This window comes from Diabrotica undecimpunctata, chromosome 9, assembly GCF_040954645.1.
Source record: "Diabrotica undecimpunctata isolate CICGRU chromosome 9, icDiaUnde3, whole genome shotgun sequence".
Lineage (NCBI taxonomy): Eukaryota > Metazoa > Arthropoda > Insecta > Coleoptera > Chrysomelidae > Diabrotica > Diabrotica undecimpunctata.
Window position 1 is genome coordinate 63307336 of NC_092811.1, and position 14524 is coordinate 63321859.

The 14524-nt window shown below is 35.9% G+C and overlaps 1 protein-coding gene across 1 annotated transcript; it reads right to left on the reverse strand.

Moving 5' to 3' along the window:
- Positions 1-1797: 1797 nt before the first annotated feature.
- LOC140450975 (uncharacterized) lies at positions 1798-3839 on the reverse strand. The gene is made up of 2 exons (XM_072544675.1): positions 3724-3839; positions 1798-2683 (listed from the first exon to the last, which is right to left on the reverse strand). Exons 1-2 carry the CDS (start codon positions 3837-3839, stop codon positions 1798-1800), a joined length of 1002 nt encoding a protein of 333 aa, XP_072400776.1.
- Between the last annotated feature and the right edge of the window lie 10685 nt (positions 3840-14524).

Consider the following 14524-nt stretch of genomic DNA (forward strand, 5'->3'; position numbering starts at 1 on the left):
AACCAAAACTTATTTTATACACGTGATAAACTGCTGAAAGCACTAAAAGCTAAATTATTTTTACAGTGAGGAATGTGATGAGCTCAGTGATCGGATCTCTCACTCAGACGGCCTACGCTCTATCGAGGCAGCACTGGCCTATATTGAGCAGCAAGATGATGTTACAACAAATGATTTATTATGGCTGCGGCGCTGGCGTAACAAGGCAGTCTGCAGAAGAAGCAATAACCTTACGCAAATTACAATCAAAGACTTCTTTGTTAAAAATGATAATTGATTCACATGTAGTGTATTTGAGATTCAACTATTTTAAGGTTATGTATTATTAAATGCGTTTTATACCAAAACAGTGTGTGTTTGTCCCAATTTTTATGTTAACCTAACAGTCGTCTTTCGTTATTGTTTTGCAACATTTCTGAACGTACTGTATATGGTATGTTATATAAATACATTTATTTGGTTTCTTACAATTTTTAAAATGTTTCTTGTATTTATAAACTGAACAAAAGTCACAAATAACTAGTTTTATATCGTCATTTAAGTATATTGAGACATATTTATAATACCAATTACAGTATTGTACTATATTTAGGTAACGTTCCGTGTTATCTGAGTTTTGCCGTATCCGAGGTACTCTCGGTCCCAATTACCTCGGTTAATCGAGGTTCTATTGTATATATATATATATATATATATATATATATATATATATATATATATATATATATATATATATATATATATATATATATACATATATATATATATATATATATATATATATATATATATATATATATGCAATTATTCTTATTATTCTTTTTGTTTAAACTTGCCATACAACGATCTTTATACAATTTAATTTAGAAGATTTATTTGGTAAATCCCGTATATCATATATCATATTATATTCAGCTAAGATAAATTTAAACTTCATCCGGATGCCTACACCTACAAAAATGATTAATAAGTTATTTTATCACGTTCAGTAACAAAAACAAACCAAGTACATATTTCACCTACCGCGAGTTCTCTTAGAAATATCTACCGAGGTACCGAGTACATTATATACATAAATCTATTATCGACATTGATCAAGTCCTGTATCATGTCCAACATCCAAGTATGAGTATCGCTCCTTTCATATTACACGATTTCGCTCGTGCGGGAAAAAATCGCCCGGGGAATTTTTCTTGATCGACTGTTGAAGAGTACGAGACCTTTCACATTGGACGATTAGAACACGGGCACGTTTTGTAATCGTGTTGCAGCCGTCCAGTGCTACTAGCACCGCACGGCTACCGTATCGCCTTCTAGTTCAGTGGCCTACGTGACCAAATGCACGCTTTCACACTAGACGGTCTTTAGTCGTACGGGAACTGTCCCCAGTATTGTTTCTACCGCGTTCAGTTTTGGTGGTTTGTTTGCAAATTATGGAAGGTGTTGACGCTGAAGTGTTAATATCCCTAGTTGAAGCAAAACCTGTGATATGGGACAAAACTTTAGAAATTTATAAGGATAGAAATGCAACAAGGAAAGCCTGGGAAGAAGTATGTTTAGCACTCAATCCGGATTTAGAGAACAATGGCGATGGAGAAAAAAATGCATTTAGTAAGTACTATACCTATTAACTTTCTATTAAGCAAAGTAAACTTACTTTTTGGACGTATGTATATTGAATTTTTTAATGTATATTGGTGTTGTATGTATTGTATACTTCACTTGATTTACTATCTACAACAGAGACACTTTTTATTTTTATTTCATTTATTTATTTATTTTCACATATATGAAAAATTATACTTTAGACATTTGCCAGGATACACTTCCGACTTCTGTCAAAAAATATGAGGTAAGCACACTACTGATATTGTTTGCTTCCAAGCCTCCTCGTGTAGTGCTTTCTCCTGATACATCTTCCAGGCCTGTGATCGTCGTTGTGTCCTCAACAAGATATCCGTCTCTGTCACGTACATAATTGTGCAATACTATGCACGCATTGACGATGAGCACTGCGAAATGTGGCTGAACGTTGATAGGGCGATGGAATATACGCCATTTATTGCTCAGGATGCCAAACGCACATTCTACATATCTTCGTGCTCTGCACAATCTATAATTAAAGACCCTTTTTTCAACTGTTAAGCGTTTCCCTCCAAAGGGTCTCAGTAGATGTCTGTGTAAGCCAAATGCTTCGTCTCCAACAAAGAAGTATGGTATTTTAGGACTCTCTGTTCCTGGAAGAAGTTTTTCCTCAGGTAATGGTGGAGAACCACTGTCTATTGATTTCCACAATTTGGACCTCTTAAATATTGACGAGTCACACTCTTTACCATAGCTTCCTACATCAACGTAAACAAATCTGTACTTTGTGTCTGCTACAGCCATAAGGACAATAGAGAAGTAATCTTTGTAATTAAAATACATTGATCCTGAGTCAAACGGACAAGTCAGTCTTATATACTTGCCGTCCACAGCTCCAAGGCAGTGAAGGAAGTTTGCGATACTTTCAAAGTTGGAAGCAATTGACTGCCACATGTCACAAGTTGGTGTCGGTATACACTCTTCTCGCATTTCTGACCAAATCGCAGCACATACTTCTTCAACTATGTTTTTTGCTGTTGAAATTCCAACTCTGTAGCTGTAGTGCAAATCCGTAAACGTACAGCCACTCGCCAAATATCTGAAATAAAGTGAACATTGTCGTTAATAATTATCATACTGAATTGATTGTATTTATTTATTTTAGTTTTGTTTTTTACAGGCAAAAAAGTGGTGAAAAGGTGGACTAATCTCCGAGATTGTTTCGCAAAATCGAAAAAAGATGACAAATCTGCTAAAAAAAGTGGATCTGGGGCTAAAAAACGTAAGAAATATGTGTTTTCAGACCAACTTCAATTTTTGAATAAGATCTACACCGAAAAAGAAACGGTAGACAGCTTCAACCCAGAAATTGTACCAGGAACACTCGAAGAAGATGAAGAGCCTGAAGGCACCACTGGTGAACCTGAAGTTTCTACCAACGTAAACCTGCCATCCAAGCCCGTAGGAACAAGGAAACGAAAGAAACTAGATGAGGTTGAGGTGAAAATGCTCAAAGCTCTGGAACATAAAACGCCCTGCAGTAAAATGTCCTTCCTTCAGAGTTTAATGCCTCATTTGACAAACTATTCCAACAGTGAATTCCTTCAATTTCAAGTGGGAGTGTTAAACGTAATAGAAAACATAAACAAACTAAAGGAAACTCCTCATCTTCAATCAAACAACCCCTCTTCTGTGCCCTCTTATCAACCACAACCTCAGTACATGCTTCAGCCATCTCCCGTTAACCAACCGCAAGCATTTGTCCATGTTCAACAACCTCCATTTAAACCTCAACAATATGCAAATCCTAGTTTTTCGGGCTACGTTAAAAATAGCGCACAACAGCTTCACTTTTCTCAATATGTACGTGAACAGCAAAATCAATCAAGGCCAACGCAGCAATCAACGCCTAAACAATCAGACTCACAATCCGAACTGGATAAAGCATCCGATCTCAGTACCTACAGGGATTTAGTTACAGCGACTCTTCAGCAACTGAAACTGAGCATAGTCCGTCTATTTCGGCTTCACGAGATTCCTCGATGTCTGATCTATTTTGAGTGATTAAAATTAAATAAAGTATATTTGCTTATTCAAAAGGTTTTATTATATTACCTACTACTGTAATATCATGCTTACCTTAAACATATTGCCAGCATTTCAACAGGTTGTATACAGTTTCTGAACTGCGTGTTTTGTCGTTGTAGAATACTCTTCAGTTTCCCATGTAACTCATCAAAGGAGCGAACTGACATACGAAAGTAGTTGAAAAACTTTTGGTCATCGTTTCTAAGATCTTCAAATAATGTGTGGAACATCCCGACTTCCTGTCGTCTCTGATTAATTGGGTGAATCCAGTGAAGGCGATTGCGCCTTTGTCTTTTCCGACGCCGATACAGTATCCATAACGCAATAACTTCGCGATCCATAATTTTCATCCAGACCAGAACAAATGTTCCGATGAACTGATAAAAATGTACGATTTTTATCGTTTAATGTGAAGTAGCAAAACCACGATTAAAAATCGGGCGATTTTTTCCCGCACGAGCGAAATCGTGTAATACGAAAGGAGCGTATGGCTTCTTTCAAAAGGACGACATTTTGTCGTAGTCGTGTACGGCAACGATATCGTGTATAGCAGTTAACTCATTGATTAAATGTAAACTTTCACACGACGCGATTTAAAATCGTAGTCGTACACGACTGTCGTAGTACCCCGGCGGGATCACTGCGACGACACGATGTCGTGGTCGTGAACAACTGCAGTGGTACAAGCAAGTCCATTCTAGTTTTCACACTTGTCGTTCGTAGGCGAAAAAATCGTGATTTATTCTAAACCGTGGTAGTGAATTTAGATTTAAAAATATTTGTAAAATATTTAAATTTAAAAAAAATGGATGTCGAAATTGATAACGAGCTTCTTATCAATCTTGTTGAATGGCGGCCGGTGTTATGGGATAAAACTTTAGAACAGTATAAAAACCGAAATAAGAGATTACAGGATTGGAAAGAAATTTGCAGAATTTTAAAAGATGGATTTGATGAGATGTCAGAAAAAGAATAAAATGAAATTGGTAAGTAAAAATATTTCGCTGTATTTATTAATGACTTAGCTTAGTAAACTTATATTTTTAAATGTTGCCAAGGGACTGATCCTTCCTCGGCCAAAAACTAATCTGCGAAAAGGTTTCTAATTTCATTTGTTGATAATCCTCCACGTACTGAATGACTATTAGGAAGATTCCCAATACTTTCACCTATTGTCAAAGTGCCTTGTGGATTATATCCATCTCTATCACGTACGTAGTTATGAAGAACACAACATGCTTTAACTATATCCACAGCAAAATTCTGTGACACATTAAAAGGACGGTGAAAAATTCTCCATTTATTTGAAAGAATACAGAATGCACATTCCACGGACCTTCTGGCTCTAGTTAAACGGTAATTAAAAACTTTTTTTTTGACTGATAAATTATGACCTCCAAATGGACGAAGTAAATTATCATCCAACGCAAAAGCTTCATCCCCTACAATTACATACGATAAGTTTGATGCAAATCCTTCCAATGGTTCTGAAGTGGGAAAAGCTAATTCATTATCTTTTAGTAGTCTCCAAAATGTTGTATTTTTAAACACAGTCGAATCACAATCTTTTCCATACGATCCAATATCAACATAAGTAAATTTGTAATCTGAATCTACTACCGCTATTAAAATAACAGAGTAATAATGTTTAAAAGGATTTTAATTTTCTCATGTCCAATTGCAGGTACAGTTGTTTAACTCGAAACTTTCGGAATTTTTACATTCTTAGACACACTCAACAGAATATTCCAACCCATTTACGCATGAAGAAATATCGCAAGCCCTAACTGAAATGAAAACAGGAAAAGCGCCGGGTTTCGACGCCATTCACGCTGAGTTCCTCAAACATAGCGGCAGATTGGCAGCGGCAGAACTAGGCAATGGCTCGCAGAATTCTTTTCTGACATCCTTCAAACGGGGAACGTCCCCCCAACACAAAAATGCAAAAATCGTCGCCATTTTAAAACCAGGGAAAAGTAATAATTCACCGAAAAACTACCGCCCCATCGCACTCTTAAAAGTATGGTGTACAAATTGTTCGAAAGACATAATGTATAATAGAATTAGCAAAACCATATTCCAACTTTGAAAAGCAATTAAAAACAACCGCTGTCTTCATCGATCTATCTGCTGCTTACGACACTGTGTGGCGACAAGGGGCAATATATAAATTAATGCGAATAATCCCATGCAGAAAGACCACTGAGGTTATTACCGCCATGCTATCCAACAGATGTTTTAAAGTTATATTGGGAGACAAGACTAGTACCCAAAGAAAACTGAATAATGGACTTCCACAAGGATCCGTGCTGGCTCCCATGCTTTTTAGCCTCTACATAGCAGACATGCCAGAAACCACATCAAAAAAGTTTGGATACGCAGACGACTGGACGCTTGTCGCAAGTAATAAAGAATTCGAGGTCACTGAACGCATTCTAACAAACGATTTAAATGCCCTAGGGAATTATTTCCGCAAATGGAGATTGCAACCCAATCCAACTAAGACAGAAGTGTCCTGCTTCCATTTGAACAACAAGATGACCTACTATCAACCTCAAATCCATTTTGAGGATAGACTCCTTAACTATAATAAACACCCAAAATACTTACGTCTTACACTTGACAGAACGCTAAACTTTAAAGAGCACCTTACTAAGACTGCTGCAAAACTCCGAACTCGTAACAACATCCTGCAAAAGCTCTGCGGCACTACATGGGGCTCCTCAGCACCCACACTTATATCGACAGCATTAGGACTGGTATACCCCGTACCGGGATACTGTGAACCAGTATGGATAAACAGTCCACATACTCACCGTGTTGATGTCCAACTCAACCAAGCCATGCGAACGATATCGGGCACAATCAAGGCCACGCCCACTTACTGGTTACCAGCTTTGAGTCATATAGCTCCACCACCCATCCGCCGGGATCATGCCCTTGTCAGAGAATTTACAAAAATCAATACTGATCCTGAGCTCCGCTCCCATGTCGGAACTTCCGCCAGAGACATAAATAGGCTCCGTTCAAGACACCCGCCTCTAAAAACAGCAAAAAGGCTAGTAGGTCAAAACTTTAATGTAACTGAACGGTGGAGAGAACAATGTATATATATATATGAACCTGTGATGTAGCCATACGCTAAATAAATAAATAAACCTTCTTAGAAATACTACAGGCTGATCTGTCGTTTTTGAGGGGGAGATATCCCACCTTTCTTTGGTAGTTTGGTAAATTTTTGCAGAAGGGAGACCACTTCTGAGTGGGCACTCGTTGTGAAAAAAACTACTTCTCGTGGGGAGCTCCGCTCATATTATTGTCTCTGTGTTACATTCTCTGTGCATTTTCTTTCTAAGTGTGCATACACTTGTATATTTGAGTTTTTTGATCTAATATCATATTAGATTAAATATTGGCATAGAGTACCTTTAATTTTAATTAACTTCAGTGCTTGATACAAGTAAAGTATTATAGAAAAGCAAATTAACTTCAGTGAATTAACTAAGTTACCATAATCTTATTTCCACTTATCTGGGCGAATGATATGGTATGGTATCATATTTTTTTTCAATCATCTGGGCAAATCTAAGTTCATCCATGTCTTCACCTGTAGTTGGGAGTAACTACTGATTTTTGCATTCAATTTAAAGAACAGAACATTCAATATTTTTTTACGAACTTTCCATCAACTACTAAGAAATTTCAATAAACAATAATTAGGAACATTTAGTTCTCAATCATTAAATAACAGTGCGAGATAGATAATCAACTTAACCAAGTGCGGTTTGGTTAGATTTTTATTTCGGTAACCTTTTTGTATTCTTGTAAATTTAGATTTGATTAATTTTTGTTATTTGCTATAATTGTTGTACAAGTTTCATGATATAATAGTAACTCTGAATATTTGCTTATTGTATTAAATTATTATTGTACTTTCGACCAGAAGAAAGATAGGCTGATTAAGTTTCGTAGGTAAGTAGGTGGACGGAGTCCACCTAATATGTTTATTATTTGTTTATGTATTGTGTTGACCAAATTTATTTAATAATTAACTGTTAATATCTTTTCTTGGGTTTGGTGTCTGAACCTAAATATCTTTCCTTATCTTTTTTTTTCTAAGGTTTCTTAATTTTCTCCTTAAACCCCAAAAAATTGAGTGGCGCCCTGTTTCTATCTTATTGTATCTTTGGTAATTTTACCTATCTAACTTTTAGTTTATTTCTGTATCCTTTCTAATCTCTTATCCTATCTTTACTTATTTCGTCCGTTGGACCCATTCCAGGTTCCAAAAGCTAGTTTCGAACCCACGACTCGCTCTCCACCAACCAACTGGCTGCCGTCCGCAGTGTCTCCATTGGTGACCTTTCTAGCACCATCCAAAAAAGGTTTCCGAGGTTACAGTATATGTTTCCCATCTACAGCTCATATACAATGCGGAAAATTAGAGCGTTTCTCAAACATATTTGCAATGGCTTTCCATTTTTCAGTTGAAAGTTTAGAACAATCATTGTGCATAATATTCCATATAACCTTTGAGACCTGTTGAACAATTCCACTAATGGTCGAAATTCCTGTTTTGTATCTGTTATGGAGGTCGGTAAATGAACATCCAGTAGCAAAGTACCTAAAAAAAATATTTTTTAAGTGATACCTACCTATGTTTTTCTTTTATTTACAGGTAAACTACTTACAAAGAGATGGACAAATATAAAGGACAGTTTCTTAAGATGGCTTAAAAAATATGACACAATGCGTTCAGGTGCTGCTGCTAATAGCTTGAAGAAATATGTTTATTAAGACCAATTATTATTTTTTTTTTAAACTGCACATCCAAATAAAACAGAAAATAGTTTAGGTGACACTATCAACCAAGAACAAGTATGTGTTGACAATAATACAACACCAACAACCAAAAAACGTACACTTGAAGAGTCACAAATACAATCGGGTTACAAAAAAAGGATGACTGCATTTGAAGAACGAATGATTGCAGCACTGGAAACACCTCCACCACCAGCACATCAAACTTTTACAGATCGACATATGGCATTTTTCGCTGGAATAGTACCTCCTTTAAACAATTTTACCGACGATCAAATTTGTGAATTCCAAATTGGAGTACTACAATTAATTCAGTCTCTAAAGCGAAACGATTTTTCAAATTCAGTAAATCGAACGCATGCAAGTAATCCCAACTTTTATTTGGGACAAGCGGCAGTTCCCACACAATCTAGAATGACACACTACTTGCCTTCTGAACACAGCAATGCAAATATCGCCAATACCATATGTCTATGCCATTAGATTCTCATGGAACAACATCCAACTTTCGTAATAGAAAAGGATCTTCGCAAAGCACCGCAATCCAGAATAATTCTGAAAGAACTTATACCCTTTTGCTACCTTCAGGACACGCTTCAGGAAAAAATAGCGCTGCCGCTGAATTAACAGAAGAAACAAATGAATTTTCCCCATCGTATTCAACCGTCTCATCAGACGGCTTACAAAGTATTAATTTGTTTGATTAATGATACACGTAAATACCGAAATTGCATTCTGTATTTCTAGTTTACATTTCTTTGTTGTTTTTTTCGTACAGAATAAAATAATATGCATTTATTAGAATGTTATTACTTACCTTAGAGTAACTGCGAGCATCTTGATTGGTGGTTCGCAATTTCGCATATTGGTGTCCCGTTTCTGTAAATCACCCTGTATCTTCATACTTAATTCATCGAAACTTGCAACAGACATTCGAAAGTAATTTAAAAAATTTATGTTGTTTTCTCGCAGATCCTGAAATAATGTTACAAATTCGCCCACATTCGAGATTTTCGGCGACAATGCCATAATGCCAACAATATTAAACGCTTTCTTTTTCTTTCATCCATCATACAAGACAATGGTTCACAGCACGACTACGGCAGAAATTGAAAGCAACCAAACTTTTTTTCACGACACGACACTGCACGACAACGACAAAATGTCCGTCTGAAAGAAGCCTATGAGTATAGTATTTTTCATATAAAAATGCGTGCACGTCACAATTTATATAAAGTGACGTCACTTATATTTAAAATTTCCAGAACGTCAACCTTATGAGTTCAAATTTTCCTAACACAGCTAATAATACGAAACCCATACGGAACTACTCGATCTTTCATAGGCGTCAACATGGTGTAATAATCAGAAAAATGTAATCATCTTCTTCTTCTTAAGGTGCCATGCATTTCTGCGTAGGCGTCCACCGTACATCGTCTTGTCAGGTGAGATGTTAAATATTCTGGATTAAATAATTCTGTTTTTAGCAGCATTGCGAAGCATTTCATAGCTGTGGGTTCCTGTCCATTGTCGAATATTGCGCAGCCATGACATTTTTTTACGTCCGAGACCTCTCCTACCCTCTATTTTCCCTTCGAGTATCAGTTGCTGAAAAGTGTATCGTTCTCCTCGTATAATGTGCCCCAAGTATGCAGTCTTCTTACTTTTTACATAATTAAAAAGTTCCCTATCCTGTAAGCCCGCTCTTCTGAGTACTTCCTCATTTCTGACCCTGTCCGTCCATGATATTCTGAGCATTCGACGCAGGCACCACATTTCGAACACTTCAAGTTTGTTAATGGAACTGGCCTTTAACGTCCATGCTTCCATTCCGTACAGGAGAACAGGCCACACGTAACACTTAAGCATCTTGTATCGGAGGTTGAAGTCCAATTTGCGATCAGTCAGAAACTTACGAAGCCTCAAAAAAGCATTTCTGGCTTGTTCAACTCTGCTCTTTATTTCATTCTCGGGGTCCCAACCCTCATTCAGCAAACATCCCAAGTATTTGAATTGCCTGACTTGTTCGATTTCTTCTCCAGAGACATATATCTTTGCGTTGGGGTAATCATTTCTACTTATAATCATTGATTTTGTCTTCTTGATATTTATTTTCAAACCCCGAGCTTCACTTGTAAGAGTTAGATCATTCAAAAGGCACTGAAGATCTTCGATGTTATCTGCCACTATGGCTGTATCATCGGCATACCTGATGTTATTAATAAATATGCCGTTAACTTTAATACCCTTATTAGAGTCTTCCACTGCTTCTGCGAAGGCTTTTTCTACGTATAAATTGAACAGCATTGGAGACAGTATACAACCTTGCCTTACTCCTTTTTTAATGGAGAAATCTTCTGTTTCGTTGGAATTTTGAAGACGTACTGTTGCTGTCTGATTCCAATACAGATTGGCAATGATTCTTATATCCTTTGCATCCAATCCCAACTCTTGTAGGTATTTTATCATCAATTCATGTTTTACATTATCGAATGCTTTCTCGTAATCGATGAAACAGATAAAAACATCCTTTCTTTGATCTAAACAATTCTGTATCAATGTTTGCATACTAAAGATCGCCTCTCTCGTGCCAAGTCCATTTTTGAAACCAAACTGACTCCATCCACTGACCTCTTCACATTTCTTAAACAATCTAGTGTGAAGTATTCTCAGGAAAAGTTTCAAAAAGTTACTCATTAGGCTTATTAGTCGGTGGTCCTTGCAGAAGTTCGCACGTGGTGTTTTTGGTAGGGTGGTAAATGTAGATCGAAGCCAATCTTTTGGAATCTGGCCCGTATCGTAGATGTCGTTAAAGAGCTTGACAATAATGTCTAGGTTTTCTTCATTAAGTATATATATTATGTAATCATCATTATATTGGAAATTTTAGTACGCAACCGATATGGGATTACTTCAAATTTGATTGACAGTTCATCGTGTGGCAAAATTGTTTGAAGTGTTGCCGCTCTTTTAGAGTAAGAATGTTGTTTATGTTTTGATTTCTTACACAATTTGATCATAATATAATATATATTAATAAATTGTATTTATAAATACATATTAAATTTGGATTAATAGTTTTAAAAACTAATTATTGTTGTGTATTGTGATTGTGCTATGCCAAAACAAATAAATAGTCTGTAGAAAGCTGATAAGCTTTCATATAAGATATATTATTTTGAACAAGAAATAATGGCGGGACGTTTTTACTATTAAAGCTCTAAAATAAATAAGTTTAAAATGTACAATATATAATTTTGTATTAAAATGTTTTTTATCTATTTAAGTGTGTTGCAGTAGTCCTCAACCTAAGTGTATTTACTGTTAATATAAGGTACATGTACCAAATAAGGCCCAGTTCCTAACAAGGCCCACCCTCATGTTTTCACATAAACAATTTGAAAAAGTACCAAATTCTCTTGCAATCAATTAGGTAGTGGCATCTAGTGGACGAGACAACAACTACTTCGGTAGCCATTGTTGTGTTAGGCTATTTATGTTCATTTGTGTTGCCGCAACCAAGGAAGCAGAGCTGTGTTCTTATTTGCAAGGTATATTACATCTGTTTACATCCATCTTGTTATAAATAATTTTGTACTGTAAATTTGTATTTATGAACAGGAAATTGTGTGTTTTAATATGGTAGTTTTATTTTTCTCAAACGGCGTATATTTACAGAGTTATTAACAGATCTCGAGTTTCAATTACTGTTAAGCCGGTGGCTAATAATAAGGCCCACCCGTAGTGCTCCAAACAAGGCCCGGGTGGGCCTTATTCGGCATACTCCTGTTTTTCTGTACTATTGAATAGAGTTTGGAAATTAAGATCAAGTGTGCAATTTAAATTACTAATTGGAAGAGCTACTTGGTAACACTTCGGAAAAAGCCAAGTGGCATGAAAAAAATAATATTTATTGTGCTACAAGGGATCACTTACAGTTTTAAATACAAAGAATAATAATTATGTCAGGAAAAAATCGATAAGAAAATACACTCAATAATACAAGTAGACTAATAAAAAAATTACATTGACTAAGCAATATTAAAATACATTTTTTTTTAATCTATGATGGAAGTTATATAATTTTGTTCTGTTTATCCGGCATTTTACTTGTACGTCTAAATAATTTTTCAAAAACTATAAAAATTTAAGCCTACAATTCAGAAATATGAGTGTATTTATTTATTGATTTTTTTTATTTTAAGATGGATTCAAAGAAAAACGTGCCACCTGGAGTGAGGATGATTTAAAAAAAAGCGATAGGAGCTGTTAATGAAGGGATGTCAGTCAGAACTGCATCTAAAATGTATGGTATACCCAGGCGTACGTTACGCAACCACGTAAGTAGCGGTGTAGCAATTAAAAAGTTACGACAGAAACCTTGTTTAGAGGAAGCTTAATAAAGAGAAGTTACTCAAAGAATTTTTCGGCTTGCTGAAGTCGGGTATGAACTTACAGCTAAAGTTCTCCGACGCAGTGTATTTGAGTTCTGCGAAAAAAATAATTTGCAGAATCCGTTTAATGAAGGAAAAGGTTTGGCTGGGCGCGAATGTAATTGGGGAGGTTATTCCTCCAATGATCATTTTCAAAGGAAAGCGACGCAAGCCAGAATGGGAAGATTATTTCTGTGACTGAGGTGAGTAAGCACATAAGTCAAATTTTCCGATTTTTTTTTTTTATATAAAAATGTGTAGGTGATTTGTAATACTATCATCGGCTCTAAGCACTTTAGTCTACAATGCATTTTTACAGCTGTTATTGCGAAGTGTGCATAATAACCATACTGAGAAAATACCGACTTGAGTTTGTGAATAAACACTTAAGTCGACTTATGTGAAGAGAGCCAGTTGGAACTTGCTGTCTCTTGTCGTCCCGTCGGTGACTTATGTTACTAGGCGCTAATGAAACATTACATGCAGAAAATAATTTAGCCTAAAACAGTTCAGTTTGGTTTGATATTGCGAATAACACATGTCCAGAAGTTTTTTGTTTAAAGTGTCTGTTGATGATGAGTTGATAGCAGATACATTCCTAAAAGCAATTCTGTTTTGATGACAAAATAATAATACTACAAGCAATTTTACTTAGAGCGTGAAAATCACGTCGAAAGCTACAAAAACCACCGGACAAAAGAAAGGCTAGAGAATTACGAAAATAAAAGTAATTCGGGAAGTCATATATTACAAAAAATGGTAAAATAATTCCAGAAAGATCATTTCAACCTCTGCCACTATGCCCAGCAAAGTGCAAAACAAAAATCACTGAAAATCAGTTGAAAGAAATTTTTCCCGAATATTGGAGTTTGGGCAGTTACGACAAGAGAGTAGCTTATATAGCCAGTCTTTTCACCATACATGACAAAAAATCGCAGAGGCCTCATACAGACGATCCAGACAAAGAAAAATTTCGCCTCAAAATCTAAAAATATTTTTTATGAATAAATAGTAGCCATATTTCTGTTTGCCGTAAATGCTTTCTTGTGACTTTCAATGAAACAGAGAATTTCATCAAACAGAGAAAAGTTATCGCTGTAATAAAAAGAGTATAACCTGCGGAAACAAAGACTCATTCTGCCCAATGAAAGAATATTCCAATAAACAAGTGGTCTGAAGAAAATTAGAAGAACTCGGTAAGCATATTTTGAGTTTCCTGAGTTATGAAAGCCACTACTCACGCGTCCAAACAAATAAAAGGTTTCTACCATCACATTTGACCCTAGAAGCAATGTATTTCCCTGTACAAGGAATCATACCAAAACTTTGTGTCGTATCCATATTATAGATCTAAATTTCATAAATTGAATCTGTCGTTTAAAAAGCCTCAAACGGATATTTGCCATAAATGCGACAAGTTAAAGGGGCCATTGGTGTCTAGGAAAAGACGATCAAGGAGAACCTTTTCGCTGGCATGACGTGCAATGGCTAAATTATATAAAATTGGATAATGGGAAAATATTTTTTAAAAAATCCTTAAATGCAGAGAAGCCATTTAAGGAAATTTCTTTTATTAGACGAAATGGGTTGGGAAATTT

Bases quoted from the DNA above. Each gene is read 5' to 3' on its own strand.
- LOC140450975 (XM_072544675.1), bottom strand. From the start codon at position 3,839: ATGTCAGTTCGCTCCTTTGATGAGTTACATGGGAAACTGAAGAGTATT. The intron at 2,684-3,723 runs GTAAGCATGATA...ACTTTATTTCAG, and splicing joins ATGCTGGCAATATGTTTAAG to ATATTTGGCGAGTGGCTGTA.